General features: G+C 54.2%; 1 protein-coding gene across 9 annotated transcripts in view; it reads left to right on the top strand.

The window, feature by feature from the left end:
- The window catches only part of MCF2L (MCF.2 cell line derived transforming sequence like), a 179,740-nt gene that overhangs the window by 101,968 nt on the left and 61,685 nt on the right, over window positions 1-16,087 (top strand). Inside the window, exon 1 of one of the 9 annotated variants that reach the window (XM_079779563.1) lies at window positions 4,561-4,730. The exons of 7 other annotated variants lie outside the window; for them this stretch is intronic. In XM_079779563.1, coding sequence (XP_079635689.1) covers window positions 4,658-4,730 — 73 coding nt within the window. In that variant the 5' untranslated portion in view covers window positions 4,561-4,657. Of the gene's footprint in view, window positions 1-4,560; window positions 4,731-16,087 lie in introns of those variants that run through there. One more of the 9 variants, XM_079779560.1, reaches the window with a different exon arrangement.

The raw sequence follows: 16,087 nt of genomic DNA, 5'->3' as shown, positions 1-16,087 counted from the left end.
AGGTGTGAGAGAGCAGGAGCACGTGTGGTGGTCTCTAAACGCGGGCCTGTGCTTCCCCATGTGTCTACCCCGCCCATGTGTGACGACATATAAATGACATGCAAGGACTGCTCTGCTAACCATGACATGCACTTGATCCTTGAAGGACGCCGGGTTGGGATGCCAACCGCCCAGGCAGTCAGGAATCCACATCTAACTTCTGATTCCCCCAAAACTTAACTACTATTAGCCTACTGTTGACCAGAAGCCTTACAAATGACAAAAAATTAATGCATATTTTGTTTGTTATATAGTATACACTGTATTCTTATAATAATAAAGTGAACTAGAGAAAAGAAAATGTTATTAAGAAAATCATAAGGAACAGGAAATACTTTTGCAATATTGCACGTAATTACTGGAAAAAAACCCCACATATAAGTGGACCCTCGCAGTTCAAATCCATGTTGTTCAGGGTCAGCTATACACACAAAGACCCAAGGTGTTTCAATGATGAGAGGTTAGATATTAATGCTTCTTAATTTTATTAATAGTATGAAAAAACATTTTTTGCTCTTATTACAAAAAAAAAATGTTTTATGTGAGAGTCATAGGACTCAATAGGCGTCCTAGTTTTCCCACACCTGACATAATGAATCAAAGCCAGATCCCACACCAGCTGGTTTCGGTTCTAATGGAATTGTTTTCATAGCCATCGCGGCTGAAACGGGAGCGTGGGCAATAGGCTGGGTTCTCTATCTTGATCCTTGGTTTCCTTCAGCAATTATGCAGATGGTGTTGAAATTCAGCTGACAAGTCTCCCTTTTCCTTGATGTCAAGGAAATGTCTGTCTTTCTTAATGCTAATCTGTTGTTCTTACAAACTAAGTAGGAGGTGTTAAATTCTTATTTTTTAATGGGTGTATGGTTACTGGGTTCAAAACTCACATAACTATTCAGTTAGATTATTTTGTTGAGAAAGCTGCCTTTGGTGCATGGGAGCTTTTATAAATGGCACACCTGAAATTACCGATTTGGGAAGATGCTCTCAGCCTAGTGGAAAATGGGGTTCCTTTCTCACGATTAAACACACTGACCTGGAGGGTTTTCATTGTTTGGGGCCCTGTCTTACCAGATTTTACGGGGCCACCCGTCACCTTTTGTTCATCTGTGCTTGGGTATTAGTCCGACTTGTCTTCTCTTAGGCCACTTGGTTCTTTGCTGAGCATTCGTGTAAACCGGACAATAGAGTCCGCAGATTCACTTCATCAGGTGCATGGAACTGAGGTGCTTTCATGTGCTGAGACACGCTGAGGGACCTGCTGTCCCCCCCGCAAGCCTTCCTGTGTGGCACGTGGCCCCAGGATAAAGAGGCACCTGCACAGCTCGCTCGGGGGCACTGCCATGCTCCACAGCTGGAGCTCGCTGTGGAAGTGAGGAGTCAGAGGTGGGTGACCAAGGCCAGCGGGAGGACAGCCACACCCGTCAGCTCCCGCAGGCCTGCATGGCACCCCAAGAAGTCTGCTTTGCATCCTACAGCAGTGGGTTGGCTTTGGGGGCAGGGACGGTTCATACGGCTTAGGCGAGCTGAATGGATGGGACCTGCAGGACGTGAGAACTGAGGACAGAACCGCTAAGGGGAAGCAGCCAGGGGGTAGGAAGGACTAGGGCTGTGATGATTTCTGAGCCAAAGAAGCTCAGGAAGAACACTGAGGGAGGGGCCGTGGGAGTGGACATGGGAGGAGGGTGCTGGAGGAGGACTCAGAAGGGCACAGGAGGAAGATGGGGAGCAGGAAGCAGGAGACGGATGGTGAGGACACAGGAGGCGGACATAGGAGGAGGACAGTAGCCAGCTGGGCCCGCGGGCATGGGGAGGACTCAGTGACCGCTGTGTCCAGCTTTCCCTTCTTTCAGAGGCTTTGCTGAGCTGACTGCTGAGCAGTGAGACCTGCCTCACCTGGTAGCCATGACAACGAAACAAGGCCAGGTGGTGAGGAAAGGCCTCAGCAAATAAGGGCGCAGCCTGTAATCCAGGATGGCTCCTCCCAGTTAGTCACTGAGCAGAAAATGACCTGAGCGCACGCAGCACTTCGGTTCTGCTCTGCATAATTCAGGGTGCAGAGCCTCTTGTAAAGGTACACAGAGTTTTCTGAGGTTCGAGGGGACACCGCTTTGCCCATGAGGAGACTGTTCGATGCCCTGGTTGGCTTTTCTTGCTTCTCTGGACGAGGAAGGATTCATGCCAGGCTTTTGTAAACATTGGAGCTCAGCTGGGCAGGAACTGGGGCCGCAGCCAGGCCCAGAGGAGCCCACACACTTCAGGCTGCAGGTTTCTGGGCTGGGCCGGCTGTGAGCGCCGTCCTTCACACGTTGTGTGTGTTCAAAGTATGATGTTGCCCGTAGTGTGTGCTACACACTGCAGGTTTTGACCAGGAATGCTGTATTTTCCCAAATAAATAAGCAAGCCGTATTTATAGTAAAGTACAACGTCTATTATTTCTTTCCAGCTAAGGAAGCCCTTGGGTTGGGAGGGTCACCAGCAGCCAGGAGCTCCCCGAGGGAGCTGCTCTAGAATGGATGAGAGAAGGGACGGACGGGCGGTGGGGCCGAGCCCAGAGCCCGGGCATTCCCAGGCGTGTGACTCCCCTCGCTGGCCCAGCTCTGATGCGCTCTTGGGACTGGCCACCAGAGCAGCTCACCGAGAGCACGAAGTCGGACATTGGCAGCCCCTCCCGGACTAAGGGTACAGGGGAGCTTCCCTCCACAGAGGAGCAGCGTGGTGGCCCCCAGAGCAGCTGGCCTCCCCTGCGTGGGTGCAGGCGCCTCTGGTCTAAACGGCAGTGAGCCGTGTGGCCGCCATTGCCTTGCTGATAACACATCCTGCTGCTTCGTGTCACTTGGGCATCTGCCGGGGGCCAGGAGACACGAGGCCGAGACTGTGCTGGGACAGAGTGGGGAGCATGGGGAATAAATTGGGTGTGTGGTTCGGTGGATGTCATCGTAGCCCCTCCTCTTCCACGCGGCACCTCCATCCTCCTGTTCAAAAACAACGTCACTTCCCGTAAACAGAGCTTCATCAGGTCTGACAGCATCTTCCTCAGGATAGTCCTCTTCCCTGACTGTCCATTACCCATTCGAAGTGCATCTACCACTGTGCTAAAAGCCCAGGTGTCTTTTGGCACCAGGAGTTCTGCCCAGTGCAGTGGGGCAGGGGGCTCGCCAGGGGCTCCGGGCAGGAGGGTAGAGCTGGACTTGGGCCGTTCAGCCACCCCCAAGCCGGCCTCAGGAGCAGGTTGTGCTCCGCAGGGCAGGGACCTGCCGATGCTGAGAGCCGGGGGCCTCGGGGGTAGGTAATGTGAGTGAAGTCTGGCTCAGGAGGAGCTGGGCTGTAAAGGGCCTTGCCCGCCACCCTAAGGAGCTTGTGCCCTGATCTCCTTGAATGTCTCGAGGTTCCCCGGCCCTGGGAACACGTTGTAAGAGTTGTGCTCGCAGAACACGCCTGCAGTGTCAGGTTGAGGAGGAGCCATGAGAAAGAAAAGGATGCGAGTTATCCAGCAAGCCCGGGTTCAGAACCAGATCATGTGACAGGAACAAAGAGGTGAGGTACGGATCGGGGTAGATGTCAGCTGCTGCTGCTGCAGTGACAGATGCCCCCAATAGTGTGAGCCTGCGGGACTCGGTGGCCTCCACTTGGGTTCTCTGCCAGCGCCCAGGCAGGGGGCAAGTGTGTCAGCAACATTATAGGCCAGTGGCAGGTGTAGGAACAAAGCCTGCAAAGGCTGTGGACACCTGCTCGGTGCTGGCCCTTATGCGTGAGTTTACAGGACTGTCCTCTCCAGGTGTGTCGGCTCCAGCACTGGATTCAAGTGCCCGGTCCCCTTTCTATTCCCCCCTCCCCCGCCCCAACCCCCCCCCCCCCCCCCCCCAGTTCTTCCTGCTCACAATCTTGCTTGCAAAGTAGCTGCCTCCCTCACCTGGGAGCTAGTTAGAATCTCAGTGCCACCCTCCCCCATGGAAGCCTGCACTTTAACGAGCTCCCCAGGGATCCCCGTCTATGGAGCATCCCCTTTATTCCGTCTTCCACGTTCTCAGCCCCTGGGGGGCGCTCTGTACTCAGCCGCTGAGGACCCTCTGGCACACAGGCATATGCGGCACGCACCCAGCTTTCAAAGGAGCGCAGATGGACAGACAGGGAAGAGCAGCATCACGCAGCCGCCCAAGTGCGCGGCTCTGCATCCTGTCTTCGTCCTGGGGAGGTGTCCTGGGGCCAGAAGGTCCAGACCCTGCCCCTGGGTGGCAGCCCCACAGCGCTTAGAGGACTGACAGCGGCTGAGCGCGGGGCTCCTGCAGGGAGGGTCCAGACGGGCGACACAAAGGGCCGTCGCTGCTGCCGCCGCGGGAGCCTCCGTGCCGCTGGAGTCTCAACAGTTAACTGTCCGCAGGCAGAATTAGTGGCCACCGCCGAGGGCTCCTGCTTCGGGGACAGCCAACCCGAGGCCCTGGGGGAGCCGGCGGGCAGGCAGCCCTGCAGAGCACCAGGGGTCCGCGTCCCCGCGGCGGCCAGCTGCGGGCGGCCAGCCCAAAGATGGAGCCTCGCAGCCTTCCTTTGTGCGCCCAGGACGGGCGTTCCTGGAGGCAGGTCGCCGCCTCCTGACGCCGGCGCGCTGGCGGGCGACAGCATGACCTTAAGTCTCATCTCTTTGCTGTCCCAGGACATCTCCGGGCTGTGGCTGCTCCTGAAGACCAGCACAGGTGCGTCAAGCCTGCGCTTTGGCGCTGGCTGTGAATGGAGGGTGTGTAGGGAGAGGGGGGCCGGGGGACCTTCTGGGGATGGCTTTGCCCATCACCCAATAGGCCAGCTACAGAGAGGAGCTAGGCTCTGTCTACCCAGCCTTTTAAGAGGGATCCAGGCTGGGGTAGAAAGGGGAGTCCTGCTCCAAGGGGTGGGGACGTCTGGCATCGCCAGCTGGTTTGGGGCTGTGGCCACCTGGCCCCCCTCCCTGCCCGGGTTTCTCTGCCCTTGGAGTAAAGGGGCACAATCGCCACACTCACCCTGGGAGCTGGAACGGACTCTGGTGGGCTCCTTTGTTCCAGCTTTCCTACAGATGTGCTTGTGGGCCCAGGAAGGGAGCCCAGAGCCTGTGGTGCAAGGACTGGTCGCTGGCAGTGACTCCGGGACAGAGCTGTCCCGGGCTCCCGTGCACAGTGCACTCCGATCAAGGGCTCTGCAGGTGGCAGGAGTCAGGACTGGACCGGTCAGGCCTGTGGACAGTGAGGGGCCCGTCCTGGGGTGGTCTACGTGGGCTTCATTTGCCATCCCTGCTCCCAACTCCGCTGGAGGGTAGGCACTTCCGACTCAGGCCTCCTGCAGACGGAGAACAAAGACCCTGGAGAGGGGCTGGCGTGGGTTTCCCGGCTGTGCTTCTAAGGATGGAACAGTGCTCGTTTTGAAGTGATTTGTCATAGCAGATGCTTCTGCCAAGGATCGATGAGCAGTTCCTAAAATTAGGATTTTGTAAAATTTAATGAAGTCGTTCAACCTTAGCCATCAGTGGCAACAGTAAAGATCTAAAGCATCCAGTTTTATGATGAAGAGACTGAGTGTGTGAGTATCGACTGAGTGCATGGATTTCCCCAACAGATAAGGTTCAGAGCATTACGCTCCCTCAGGTGGCCGCATTGAAGAGCCCAGTCACTCGTTTTTAAGCCCAGGACATAAACAGTTTGTGCGTGTAATGAAAAGGGATTGTTTTCGTATTTGAAGTCAGTATCACAGTGACCATGCTGGAAGGGTCCCTGAAAAGAATGCTTTCTCATTATAGCTGTTGTCTGGAATTTTAGAAATTTCACAAACCAGATGCCTTACCATCCCATAACCACAGGTACTTGATTGTGGGGAGTCCTCCCTTATGGCTGTAGGTCATCATTTTAGATGTTCATTTTTTTTTCCTAGCTAAATACTAGTTTTAATTCTTACAACTTTGCATTATAAATTCTTAGTGGTTCTTCTAACACATACTTTTTTTTTTTTTAAGATAAATGTGCTTTCGAATAAATGTCCCGAGGGAGCTTGGTGTAATTAAGGGTTGGAGGGCTTTCTCCCCAGTCTCTAGAAATCATTTGCTGTTTTCTTACCAAAAAAAAAAAAAAAAAAAAAAAAGCATTTGCTAGATTTATGAAGAAACAGACTTGTTGGTGCATGTGATAGTAAATCTTTCTTTCAGTGGTACTGCCAGAGGTGTTAGCTCTGCGGAGGGTTGTGTAACTGGCTACTGATTTTCATGAGCGCCTGCTATTTACAAACAAGGTCACGTGCCTCTTCTTTAGTCACTTCTGTTCGGGCTGGATGGGGAGGGAGCCAGACGGGAAGTTTGGCACCTGGCTGGTCAGGAGCTGGGCCCAGAGCGCACGGATGATTTTAGATGAAAGTAACGTGGGGGAGACCGCAGACTTATTCACTGTGTCCAAGGCCATCGAGAACCTGAGCTGAGGAGGACGGCAAGTTTGAACCACGATCTCTTTCCAGGCTCAGATGTCTCCTGTCTTGTCAGTCATGAAATCAATGAGGTTGACAGATGTGCATGACCTGCCACCACCAAACCCTGAGCCGCCAGCTCACTCTCCAGTACACCAACTCTCCTCCACCCCTCTCCTCTCTGTCTCCTCTCTCTCGTTGCCACTCAAATGCTGCAAGTCTCTCCCTGTCTCCTGTGTGTGCCTGAGCAGGGCAGGGGCTCCAAGGCCAGGCTCCCCGCTGGACAGTGTCCATGAAGTCCCTATGCCCCCACTATGCTCTGTGCCACCCCGCCATGGGGGCCACCTGGGGGAGGCTTATGATGAGATGAGCGTGCCCTCCCGTGGTCCCCTTCACCTGAGCAGCCCGATGCTCTCCACACCGGGTGTCATTGCTTTTGTCGGATGGGGATGTTTTGAGGAAGGTTTATGCAACCTCTTGTTTGTTTTTTAGACTTATAGAATTCTTGGTACTTAGAAAGTGGGGTAAGTAGCACACCTACAGTTCAGGGGAGAATTTTGGAGACCTTCTGGAGTGTCTGGAAGGAGCTTGGTGATAGGAACCTCTGTCTTCCCCTGTGTGCTGTGTTCTGTGAGCAGCTTTCTGAGAGCAGCTCTGGACGGAAGGACACGTGAGCACCTGCCCCAGCGTGCCTCCTGCCCCTTGGAGCCAGGAAGGACTGACGTCTATAGAAATTGTTTGCATTGATTTCCCTGATCTTAGAGTTATTTTTTTTTTATGTTGACACATGATTGTTTTAGAATGAGTAAGGAAAGGAAAAAAGCCATCAGAAAAACCTCCTTTATTTCTATACAGCAGTGAGCTCCTGTGGCAGGTGTGTGTCTTGTTTTTGTCTATGTGTGTGGTGTGTCCGTGTAGGTGGTATTGCTGTGGGGGGGGGGTGGTGTATGGTGTTTTTGTCTGTGCGATGTGTCTGTGTAGGTGGTATGTGTGGTGTTTATATGTAGTGTGTGCATGTGTAGCATGTGTGTGAGGTGCATAAGCCATACCTGCTACTTCAAAGGAAGCAAAAATGCTGACACCTCAGAACATAAAACTGTGGGACTCTGGGGGGCCAGGTGTTTGGGGACTTTGGCCAGGCTCCTGAAGGGGCCCAGCAGCTGGCTGGTACAACATGCTGTTGGGGGCCCAGCATGGCCGGAAGCTCAGCCCAGAACCAGAGTGAGGGTGGCCATCATGTCACATACGCTGCTCAGGGCTGACATCATTTGCTTTCACTGAAACCCAGAAGCCGGAGCTTTGGGAGAGGAAACGAGACATTGGATTAACTGTGAAGGGTGTGCTTGAGCTGGTGGTTGTCGGGCACACTTAGGAAGGAGCTAGTATTCTTCCCTGCTTTCCCCTCCCTCCCGTCCTCCCACCCTCTGCTCAGGGCCGCTCTGTGGCCGTTTGTCTTCAGGGTGGCTGCTTAGGGCTCCCTCCTTGTGGAGAGGTCAGGCTGGCGTGAGCCCCAAGGAGCCCTTGGACCGGCCACAGTGGGCAGCCCTGTTCCCTGTCCTCTCTGGGAGCCTGGCATCTCTTGGTGGCTTTCTTACGCTGACCCTGTCCTGACCCCTGCAGACGGCTAGTTTCCACCCTGCTGGCTGCACTGCAGGCACTGAGGTGTGCGGGAAGGCTCCGCCCAGTGCGGATTAAACACAAACAAACAGCCCAGTCGTCAGGTTCTGCCTAACTGGGCCCAAGGGGAGGTGCTCAGAGGAGGAGCCACACTGTCCACAGAACGGCTCTCCGCTTCAGGGACTTGAGTCCGTGGGCGAGCGTATTTAAGCCACGGCTTCACTGATTAGCCAGATTTTCTCAGGCAAGGAGAAGGATTTGGAATCAAGACTTATTTCCTTAGGTCAGTGGTTGGCAAACTGCGGCTCGAGAGCCACATGTGGCTCTTTGGCCCCTTGAGTGTGGCTCCTCCACAAAATACCACGGCCTGGGCGAGTCTATTTTGAAGAAGTGGCGTTAGAAGAAATTTAAGTTTAAAAAATTTGGCTCTCAAAAGAAATTTCAGTCGTTGTACTGTTGATATTTGGCTCTGTTGACTAATGAGTTTGCCAACCACTGGGTTAGCCCATTGAATGAACAGTGTGAGAAGGGATACCTGGGGCCTGGGAGAGGAAGAGGCGTCCCACTGTGTGGCATTCCAAGGCTGGTTCATGCACCAGCACCCTCTCCCACAGGCCACTTCCCAGCTCCGTTTTCAGGAACTCGCCAGGCTCTGGAGGTTCCCTTGGGGGGCGGGGGGGGGGGGGGGCCGGGGGGAAGGACGCGTGCGGCCGGGGCGGGGGAGGGGGGGCAGAGGGGGCAGGAGGGACAGGTAGGAGGGGTATGGGGAATGCTGGGTCTGCAATGGCTCGTTTTCACCCGTCAGCCGAGCCAGCCCTCTGCCCTGCAGAATGGGACCTCCGCCAGAAGTGTGTGATGATGTCACATCTGTGGGCTTGTCAGGGCCACATGAGCTGATTTCCGTGAAATATCGGGCAGCACGTTCATGAAGAGAAATGTTATCAGTAGTGAAAGGTCCACAGGCATCTCTTGCTGAGCCTCCTGGTAGAGACCCTCCAATCAGTGCACGAGCTTGGAGAGGGCCTTCGGTCAGCACCAGCTGAGTGTGCGCCCTCCGGCGTTCGTGTGGGTTCTCCCTCCACATTACCTGGGCCCCTGTCCGCTGGCTTCCTGCTGGCTTGGCAGACGCCTGGCAGATCTCCATGGATCACCCTCACCCATCCCAGCCTGCCTGGGCACTGAAATTGGACCACACATAGTAGCATGTAATAAATTCAAACCCCGATGTGCCCATGAAGCCTCCGTGTCCGGGCCCTCCACGCCCTAGCACGCCCCACCCCTCACCTGGTTCTGCAGGTCTCGTCACAGGCCGCTTCTGCAGAGAGGCCTCTCAGGGGGAGCCCGGTGAGGCCCTGCGTCTGCTATAAAGTCACAGGCATGACCGTCAGGCAGTGCGGGCAGGGACCAGCCCCTACCTCGCTGCCAGGTGCTCGGCCTCGGAGCTCGAGGTAGCTGGGACTTTGCTGTGATGCTTTGGGACACGATTGGTGAGATGCCTCTAAAAGCAAACAGTGCACTTAGTTTTATGATCAACTCCATCTCCCCCGATATTTGCACACAGAAGTAGGTCTGGCGTGAGTCATGTGCCACCATCCGATTTCTGAGCCACTGGTACCAAAGAAAAGTCTGAAGATGCGTTTTCCCATAGCGCCATCAGGAGCTGCCTTTTAACCCTTTCTTCCAAGGCCCCCTTGCACTTATTTCTCGCGTTGGCAGCAGGGTGGACATTCAGGCTCCCCAGGATCCCAGCTTGCTGCTCTTTGGCCACGCCTGTGGCATTTGTGGGGAGCAGCTCCCACCTGCCGACGAGGACACCCTCCTGCCCTGCTCCCCAGCCGCTCGGAGAACAAACTTTTGAAATGTTCTCGGCCCCATCCCTTTGGTTGCCAAGCCCACGCAGGTGCGCACTTGGCCCCATAGCCGTGGAAGCAATGTGGCCTCCTGCCGCGTTCAACAGAAATGAGTCTCTTGGCCTGGGAATTTCAAACTGAGAAGTTCCCATGAGGTGCCATGCTGCCTTCCATCTTGGCTTCCCCTTGGGAATGGGAGAGGCCTGTGGCTGGCACAAGCAAGGGCTGCAACGAGGTCTCAGAGCAGTGAGGGTGGCTGGAAACCAAGCGGGCCGGCCATGCAGGTTTCTGAAAGGACAGGGGTGTGGTGGCATCCTCGTCAGGGACACCACATCAGGTGTGGGTGCAAAGAGAGCCCTCATCTATGGCTAGAGGGTTCCGTCTTGGTTCTCTGCAGGACCCGAGGTCCCTTGGTCTGAGTGAACTCCCTCAGTCCAGACACAGTGCCTGCCTCGAGCCCAGGGGTGGGCCTGGCCATGGAGCACACAGCCCAGGGCCCCCACTCTGTGAGCCCAGGGCGGGCACGGCATCGAAGAACTGAGGAGTGAAGAACTGAGTAAGTGAAGTGGCATCGTGGCGGGCCGGCTGCCAGGGGTGCCTTCTCCCCTCTGCACCGCAGCTCAGCCCCCTCCCCTCCATGGCTCAGGAGCCCCTAGGAAGAGATGTTGCAGCCCTGAGCAGGCCGGCTCAGCTCTGGGAGGCTGGGGCCAGGGCGTGGCAGGACCACGGTCACAGATGCGCCTGCTGCAGGGCTGGCCTGGCGTCCACGTGCCGCAGCTGCTCTGTGGCCATCTGCACAGGGCTGGTGCCAAGTGCAAGACAGACCTGCATTTCACATGGCCGTGTGGGTCCTTGTCTGCGCCCATTTCTCTGATCGCCTTTGTGGGCCTTTAAAACAAAACAGAAACTGTGAACTCAGGAAGTCCTGGCCCAGCTGAGGGCCACATTCACGAAGGCCACGCAGGGAGGAGTTTAATAAATGGGGTGGTTGAGTAGAAACAACAGGCCACACAGCTCTCTCGCCATCTCTCCTGTTGGACACGGCAGCTCCTGCGCCGCGGAAGCCTCGCCCACCCTGCCGCATCCTGCCTGCCTCCCCAGGCTGCCCTGCCCTGACTGCTGGGGACACCCGCCCGCCTGGATGCCCAGCAGATTACTCCCAGCACCTCCATGAGAAGCTGTCCTCAGGCCTCGGTTGCCCAGCTGGCAAGGGTCGAGTCCTGTGCTCCCAGCTCCATGGCCTGAGCTGCTGTTTAGGGTGTCTGACCTCAGCCTTCCTCCTTGCTGAAACCTCACCCTTCGGGGTCCTTAGCCTGTGGAGTGAGCTCCGGGGAGTGCTTCCAGCAGCTGCATGGAGGCACCCCTCCATGGCTGATCCAGGGGTTGAGGGCGGGGCCTTGCCACCCAGGACACAGAAACAAAGCTGCTGAGGAGAGACAGGAGCGAAGGGTCACAAGAACATGGCCACGCTCGTCCTATATCCAGCCTCAGTCCCGTCCCAGTGTGTGACAGCTGTGTCCCCGAATCAGATTCTTCGCAGGCGCCAGCTCCCTCCGCTCCGAATGCAGAGCTTTGCTCTCGAACAGCCCCCTTAGCAGGTTCCTGAGCAGAGAGGCAGAGCTGAAACCACACTGAACACAGAAGACGGAGCACCTGCTGGGAGACGGAGCATCTGCTGGGTGCCTCAAGACACCCTTGACCACTGCCCAGAACAGGTGGGAGGAAGCAGAGACCCTCAGCTGCTTGGCCCCAGCCCAGCCCCCAGTCCTTCATGACCCGGGCCACACTGAGAACATGGCCGCATGAAACCCTGTTGTATTTGGGTCTCTTCCTGCCCCTCCCACAGGACAGGTCTCTGGACCGCTGCCCATCGGATAACCAGCTATTCTGGGATGTGGCAACTGATGTGTCCCTGTCCAGCAGGGCAGGCGCCCGGTCAGTGTGAGCCCACTCAGTAGCCATCAGAGCAAGACCGACATTCGGAGGCTGAGGTCTGAGAACTAGAGTGCCCAGGGGAGGAGGGGGAGAGAGAGACAGAGAGAGTCTTGCACGTCTGCCCAGGACTGGCCTCTCCTCCTCAAGCCCAGGGATGCAAGACCCTGCGGGTCTGTACTGTGGGAATGCTCCCTGCTGGGGGCCGGGCTGGATCTCGCCCACGTGTCTGCTCAGAGACCCTGGAGCAGTGAACGCCCTGTGCTGTGCACAGCACCCTGCCGGCACCCGTGGCCCAGAAGGTGCAGCTTGGTGCAGATCCTGAAGTCCCCTTGTTGGATGATCCCTCTGTGGGCAGCCCAGCCCTGTGGTGGCGTGGCGAGAGCTGAGTCCCCAGGGGAGCTGTGACCAGAGGCAGCAGAACCCAGAGCCAGCGTGCGTTCACCCTGCAGGAGAGAGAGACCGGGAGCTGAAAGAGGAGAGGGACGGCTGAGGTCTCCAAACTCTGGAAGGACCTGCCTCCTTAGTCCGCTCCTCCTGTGAGGAGCCCACCCAGCCCCCTGCTGCCTCCAGACGAGGTTCTTGGGCATTTTGGCCTCGGCCCCTTTCCACTGTGAATTCTCTGCTCAGGATTGTAGGAAGCTTTGTGTTAGGTTATTTACCATATTAGAAATTAAAACAAATTTTAAAATGTCAAATTAAATAAAAATAACAACGATAAAGCCAATATGGTAGCACAAATAACATTTTAAATGAAAAAATAACTGTATTATCCAGAACAAAATAAAAAGTGTGAAAGCAGTGGCATTGTTTTGAATTTTGCACATGTCCCTGATCTCTGACAAGATGGGGTTCGTGACTGCTTTCCTGCAGCTGGTTGGTACCATGGTATGCGATTGCTAGAAAGACCCACACTCTGGTAGGGACGAGGGAAAGGCAAAACTCTTAGTAGTATTTTGGAAGTGGCATCTCCTTGTGGAGCCTTGAAGGAGCCATTGACTGAAATGGCTTTTTCTTTCTCCTTTTTTTTAAGGCTTTCATTTTCTAGAGGCCCGGCGCACGAAATTCGTGCACAGGTACGGTCCCTAGGCCTGGCCTGCGATCAGGGCCATCTTCCCTGGCTGCCCGCAGCTGGCCCCGCCCCCCCACTGCCACCTACCCCCAGTTCCTCATTCACCATCAAGTGATCGGGGCCTGTGGGCTGGGGGCAGCTCCTGCATTGAGTGTCTGCCCCCTGGTGGTCATAGCGACCAGTTATTCTGCTGTTAGGTCAATTAGCATATTACCCTTCTATTATATAGGACTAGAGGCCCAGTGCACCAAATTCGTGCACAGGTAGGGTCCCTAGCAGCTGCTGGCTGCTGGCCAGGGCCTTCCTTCATTCCGCATCACCCCCTGGTGGTCAGTGCACGTCATAGCGAGCAATCGAATTCCCGGTCAGTGGAACTCCCGAGGGGACACTGTGCATATTAGGCTTTTATATATATAGATTTTTTGTTAATCCTCACCTGAGGACATTTTTCCATTGATTTTTAGAGAGAGTGGGAGGGAGGGGGAGAGACAGAGAGAGAGAAACATTGATGTGAGAGAAACACATGGATTGGTTGCCTCTCGCACAGTCCCTGACCAGGGCTGGAGATCAAGCCTGCAACCAAGGTATGTGTCCTTAACCAGGAATTCAGCCAAGGGTCAATGCTCTATCCACTGAGCCAAACTAGCTAGGGCTGAAATGGCTTTTTCTTAAAAACCAAACCAAAGTCAAACTGCAGGGGTGATGTATGCTGGCCAGGTCACAGCGCAGACTGTCCATGTGCAGGTGTTAGTAACAATTAATACCCACTGCATGCCAGATGCCATGCTGGAGGTATTCACTGAGTATACAAGCCACCCTGGGAGCTGGATGCCATGATCATCCCAATTTTACAGATGAAGAGCAGCTCAGAGAGGTTAAGTAACATGCCCAAGGTCACACAGCCCCAACTGCCTTCAGAGCTCTAGCCCACTTCCTGGGAAATCAAGGATCCCTGTGGATAAGAGGTGACTTCAGCGAAGGAAAATGCAGCCTCTGGGCTCCAGTCCCTCATTGAAGCAACTCAGAAGATTGCACAGAGGCGAGAGCAGTTCTGAAGACAGCTTGCCTCTGTGACCCTGGGGACAATGTGCAGTCAGTGTTCAGGTTTAAAGACACAGTTGACGCTCTGGGGAGCCCCGGCCTGAGCTGCAGCAGCAGTGGCAAAGGCAATCCCCATCACTGACAGCATTCTCCTCTCTGCCCGCAGCAGGGAGAGCCAGCTTAAGATCTTGAATGGCAATGAATACATATCTACCAACAACTGAATTTAAAAAACAAAACGAATAAGTAGAACAGAAGCAGACCCATGGACAAAGATAACATGTTGACAGTTGCCAGATGGGAGGGTCTTGGGGGGCAGGTGAAAAAGGTGAAGGGTTTAAGAAGAACAGGTTGGTTGTTACAGAATAGTCATGGGGATGTAAAGTACAGCATGGAGAACATAGTCAATAATCCTATATAATAAAAGCCTAATATGCTAAGTGTCCAGTTTTCAGGTCGTTTGTTCAACCAATCAAAGCATAATATGCTAATGATATGCTAAGGCATCTCAACCTCTCACTCTCACTATGACGTGCACTGACCACCAGGGGGCAGACGCTCCAACTGGTAGGTTAGCTTGCTGCTGGGGTCCGGCTGATTGGGACTGAGCAAAAAGGGCCAGACATGCCCTGGAGTCCTCCCGTAGTCCCTTCCTAGATGGCCAACCTCTCATGTCCCTCTCCGGCCCTGACTGTGTACCGGCGGGGTCCCTCAGCCTGGCCTGTGCTCTCTTGCAATCTGGGACCCCTCAGGGGATGTCGAAGAGCCAGTTTTGGCCCGATTCCACAGGCCAGGCCGAGAGACCCCACTGGTGCATGAATTCGTGCACTGGGCCTCTAGTATTGTAATAACTATTGATGGAGTCAGACCTATCCGGATAATCACCTAGTAAGTTATGTAATGTCTAACCACTGGGGTGTACACCTGAACTAATACAATAATGTATGGCAACTATAAGTAAAAAATTTTTAAATGATTTTTTAAAAAGAAATCTACTTGGACTTTAAAGAAGAATTGATATAAAATTATGATGAAATTATTGAAAATGCCTCTGCTAGTTGCTAAGTATTTCTTTAACTGTTGATGCAAGGGTAAGGGACTCAGGAAATCAAATGTCACAGTGAGGACCTGACGACCCACTCTGGTCACGTGAGGGAGGCACCAGACTCTCAGCTTGTTTCTGTTACTTTGAGCTTTCTCCATGGCTGTCACATCAAGCCCCCCCCGCACCGCCCCACATTAGAAACACCCCTTCTTAGCATCTCTATTTCCAAAACCCCATTTCCTAAGAGACACCCACCGTGATGCTGCCTCAGACTGGCTGACACCCTTGCCCCTCCCTTCTTTAAGCTGCTGCATCTAGAACCTCCTCCCCCCACCCGGCCCCCATCACTGCTGTGTGGATTCGGGCAAGCCTCTCAACCTCTCTGTGCCTTAGTTGGCTCATCCAAAAAATGGTATAATACTCTTCCATCTCTTGGTTTGTTGTGACAATTAAATGCATGAATACATAAAAGGTATTTTAGTCATAGTTGTACTCGACTGCTATTTCTGTTACGATTAAAGACCTTCTATGTGAGCCAATTAAAGTGTAATTGAATTGCTCCAGACAGCCTATAAGGGTAGGAAGTTCTTGCATTTCTCCTGTACTTCCCATTATGCCAGCTGGTCATAGGGTAGATGCCCAAGACAGACTTGCTTCCTTGACTGATTGAAGACCTTGGTGGGGTTGGGGGTTTGTTTTTGTTTTTACTTTCATCTGTGCTGTTGGCTCAGTGAGTGCTTGTGTTTGAATCTCATTTAAGAGTTTTTCTCTGCTTTAATAAGCTACCTAGAGTAGCACTTCCCCAAAGACGTTATTTTCAGCATTAATTCTGCAGTAGTTAGGAGCTGTTATCCACTCCCCCCAAATCTGCGGCCAGTTAAGTTTCTTGGAGTTTCCACAAAGGAAGGTTTGTCTGTGGTGCTTCCCACGTGTGTTTCACTACGGAGCCCTTCTCTCCCTGACATGGAAGAGGGCTCCTCGGAACATGCAGACAAACCATCTCCTGGGAGTTTGACCCCGGAAGCCCCAGGAGTGGGAGCTGGGGCCCCTGGAAAAATGCTCCATGCCGGTTAGGAT

Source organism: Cnephaeus nilssonii (genome assembly GCF_951640355.1).
Source record: "Cnephaeus nilssonii genome assembly, chromosome: 8".
Classification (NCBI taxonomy): domain Eukaryota; kingdom Metazoa; phylum Chordata; class Mammalia; order Chiroptera; family Vespertilionidae; genus Cnephaeus; species Cnephaeus nilssonii.
This window is presented reverse-complemented; position numbering and strand designations above follow the sequence as displayed.